This window comes from Monopterus albus, unplaced genomic scaffold (assembly GCF_001952655.1).
Source record: "Monopterus albus unplaced genomic scaffold, M_albus_1.0 scaffold123.1, whole genome shotgun sequence".
In the NCBI taxonomy this organism is placed as follows: Eukaryota; Metazoa; Chordata; class Actinopteri; order Synbranchiformes; family Synbranchidae; genus Monopterus; species Monopterus albus.
Window position 1 is genome coordinate 426,371 of NW_018128003.1, and position 4,035 is coordinate 430,405.

The window sequence follows — 4,035 nt, forward strand, 5'->3', positions numbered from 1 at the left end:
GCGCTTTTTTCGTGCCCTCAAATCATTTTCCTTAAATGAACACGAAAAGCTATTCAGGACGCTGGAGTTGTTTTGTTGAGGCATTGAGCTGAGCCCATGAAAAGACTCCGTCTCCATTATGATTTGTCAGAATGAAAGCGCGGACCAGCGACTTTATAGACTTTTCCAAGAGATTATTCTTTATCTCCACTCGTTGATTGGCCCGGTTGGAGAATAGAGGAACGTTTAGGGCACAGAGAGAATGAGGACTGGGGGTCAGTGGTGTTTTATGGGCCATGAATCACGCAGGGGAAAACTTCACCCAGCTTGGATATGTCGGATGTGTTTGGCCGTTTAAAAGAGCGCTTTACTTTAAAATCCCACCGCGCAGGACACTTGCCGTGTCTCTGTACTTGTGACTGGACTTCCTCCTGACTGTTACTGCCATGTGGCCGCAGCAGAATCAGCATCAACGACGCGCTATGTGGTCTTGTGAGAATATTGAAAACTTTCAATAGAGCCTAATAGGGAAATTAGTGCATGACTGGTTCACGCCTTTGGCCAGCCTGGTAAAAGTCACTCTCAGGGGTGTGTGGGTGGTTCAACGCCCTCCGATGGGAAGCAGGGGGGAATATAACTCGCCACCCCGCCTCAAATTTAGAGCGTGACGATTTGGGATAATTGGTTAATTAGGGGGTGGGTGGGTGGGTCCGCACAGGGGCCAGAGCCAGTGGTCCCCATTAATAAGACAGTGATTTCTTCTTTTCTGGCTGTTTGTCCCCTTTCTGTTTCTACTGCGGTGTAAATATATGGCAGTGGTTGAAAGTATTTTACATTTAAATGCAGTTAATTCATAGAATTCTTTTTAGACAGAATTCTAAAGACTAAAAAGAGACATGTCTTGATAAAGGGGACGTGGTAAGAGTTGCGCCTACCTGGTAGATAAGGCGTCCTGAATATGGGGTGAAAGGTTCCGTCAAAGCAGGGGACGGGGAAGGTCTTGGAGTGCAGGCTGTGGACTGTAGGGGGTGAGGACGCTGTGGAGGAACATCACACATGTCAAAATCATTCCTGAAGGAAAAACGAGTCTAAACAACCACACAGCACAGACTGAAAGTGGGAAAGCCGCAGCGTCTGTGTACTCACCCGTCTTTGGTGAAGGTGCGAGGATGGCGCTCACTCCAAACTTGAGAAAACTCGGGTCCTTGCTGCTCGGCACTGACGTTTTGGGTGAGCACGATTCGCGCGTCACGGAGGTCGTGACCGCCGCGCGCTCCGCGTGCGCGCCGGCGAAAGACAGGGTGGTGGTAGCAGTGGGCAGGGAGGCACTCGCTGACGGGACAGTCCGGTTAATGAAGGCGGCAGGGCGACTTATCCTGAGCAAGTCCTCCACTAAAAAGCTGGAGTGAGTCGTGAAGGAAGACGGCAGGGTCTGGTGGAGCGGCAGAGCCGCAGCGGGCCGGTACAGCCCCGGGTAGAGGGCAGGAGGCGCAATGATGCTTGGGATCATCATGGTCCCGGCTTTAAAAAAATCAGTGTGTAAAGTCTTAAATACTCCGTGTGTCGGCTGGGAGAGAATCAGTCGTACGAATGGCTGCTAACTCCTCTGGTTTCTTCACTCTGGGGAGAGGAGTTATATAACGGCCTGCCCCCTCGGCTCCTCTCAGGACTGACAGCCTCAACAATGGAGCTCAACAAAGTTCTCCGCATGGGTCGCTTTCATGCCGCATCCCCCGGCCTGCTGATTGGCCAGAGGACGCAATTTATGATTGCATTAGACTTCATAAGTAGCAACACACAATGTACCGAGCACAAAAGGAGCTCAGTCATCAATTTTGCATGTTGACCACTTTCCTTTCAAGTAGTTTTGTTTGGCAAAGGCGAACGGCCTAATCAAAGCACAGTCATTAGGGATTTTTAATAAATGCTTTTAATAAACTACACTTTATTCTTTTCCATTCAGGTTGTCATCTATGGGCTACTATTCGATAAAATACTAATGTATTTTATACTATTTCCAGTGTTGTAAAATAAACACCTTAACAGGCTTAATAAAATCTAATACTATTACACAACTGAATATAATGCTCCATCTACATTTTCTACATTAGCTACAGACGCCATGCACTGCATCTCTAATGTAAATCAGTTTTAAGGTTTCATTGGATTCTCAACACTCAATCTGGCCCTCGTCATGGAATAATGTCTTAAACGGATTTCTGCCATCAAAACGCTTTAACAGATGTGTTAAATATAACTCTTTTTGCACAGGCTTCATTCAGTGCGCAGAGCTGCAGCTCAGTGCGCACAGGAGAAGTGTGCGGCCTGAGCCGTGCGCTCATGATCCTGTTAACCATGAACTAACTGTCACCCTCAGCTGCGGAGGAGGCGCCCCTCGGCCTTTCTCTCCTTCCTTCTCTCGGCTTCAGAAAAGCCCAGCAGAATAAAAAGGTTTATTTCTAAAGACGGTTTTGTTCTGCTATTTTAACCGGCTGAATAAAAGTGCATCTGTGATTTGATTTAAAACGCATTCATATGAGCGGACACCGAGACCCCATATAAAACTCTTATTAAAGCGAGTTGGAGTCTGATGGTCGTGTTCTGTCAGCTTTGCCCCCGAAAACCCGTTAAAGCAGAGCAATCAGGCGAAAACACAGTGCGCACCCAAAGAAGGAGGACAACACGCCCGTTTTAAACCCAGTTAAAACAAATACACTAAAACAATTTGGTGAAGTTTGATTTGGACTTGAAATCATCAGAGGAACGGGAAATCTTTTATTTTATTTTATTAATTTGTGTTTTAACTTCTCCTTGGATGCTTTTTCCATCCATGCGTTTTAGTTTTCCAATTAAATTAAAGTATACATAGCGGACTACAGTTCTTTAACAATAAAACATTATCTTTTATCTTCTTTTTTTGTCACTTACTGATAAAACCACCACAAATCCCTGGAATAAGGGCTTATGGTCTGCTCTTAATATTAAGACTAATGAACTGTGACCGTAATACTATATTAAATAACATTTTTGGCTCTGCAACGTGACTCTGAAATAGTTTAAGTTGTCACATCAGTAGGTCCTAAAGACTGGAAGAAGAAAACAGAACTGAAGAAGACTGACTGAGTGTTTACAGTGCGTGTAAACAAACCTTTACCTAATTTAAAATACGGCACCAGATTAGTCCACATTAGTCCGTCAGCTTTATTCACTTTCTGGCTGAAGTAAACCAGCCAGTCATTGGGTATCATTTGGGATCGGCTCAAATATGAAGTAGTTCTGCATCAATCTAACATAAACTGGCCACAATCCGATAATTAAAAGGGAACGCCTCCGTGAAATGATCCTTTGGATGGAGTCAGCGTTTATCAGAGGTGCGTCTGGATGCACGAACAGGCGTTAACACGGCGCTCTGTCACCACAGCTACACCTTCAATAAGTAACGAGAGCTTCAAAGGTTTTTATGAGCCCCGTATTCCTTTACTTGGCTGCCCGAAATCCTCCTTTTGTAAGCGGTAAGCAGATGGTTAGCAGGAAGCATAGGCTGCTCTGGCTGACCGAGACCAATTTCTACGAGCTTTGCAAGCTTGCCACGTCCACGCTCCTTTACCAAGCCAAGTAAAAAACAGCTGGCTGCGGATGAATTAAAGCCATTAAAAGCACATCTCTGAAATATTACCAACACCCCCGAGTCCACTTAAGTCCCATTACTTTTGCATAATTATAAGGATTCGACGATCTCAAATCAAAGTTTACATGAATTTATACCACTTTCTATTCTCTCTATCTACATAATATCTCAAACAATTGCATAGTATTACCACTATTCTGTCAGCCATAGGCACTGGCGACTTTATAGTGGTGTCTGCTTCATTTTTCATATGTATCGAGATTTTGGAATCTTAGCGTTTTGTAATTTCCATATGTGCACTACCTGTTCATGTTCATTTAGGCTAATTTCTCCCTGGGGGTCATCACGTGGCAGCCATAATGTCCCTACAGGGAATGGGATTACTCATATTAATCAGTGGATTACCAAGAGGCGACTCACACCTAAAA

At 44.8% G+C, this 4,035-nt stretch overlaps 1 protein-coding gene across 1 annotated transcript in view; it reads right to left on the reverse strand.

Annotated features, from left to right (window-relative positions):
- Positions 1–1,562, reverse strand: part of dbx1a (developing brain homeobox 1a) — a 2,916-nt gene extending 1,354 nt beyond the window's left edge. Inside the window, exons 1-2 of the mRNA XM_020612338.1 lie at positions 1,126–1,562; positions 915–1,016 (exon numbers count right to left, since the gene is read on the reverse strand). Of these exons, the coding sequence (XP_020467994.1) occupies positions 915–1,016; positions 1,126–1,492 (469 nt within the window). The 5' untranslated portion in view covers positions 1,493–1,562. The remainder of the gene's footprint in view (positions 1–914; positions 1,017–1,125) is intronic.
- Positions 1,563–4,035: the final 2,473 nt, after the last annotated feature.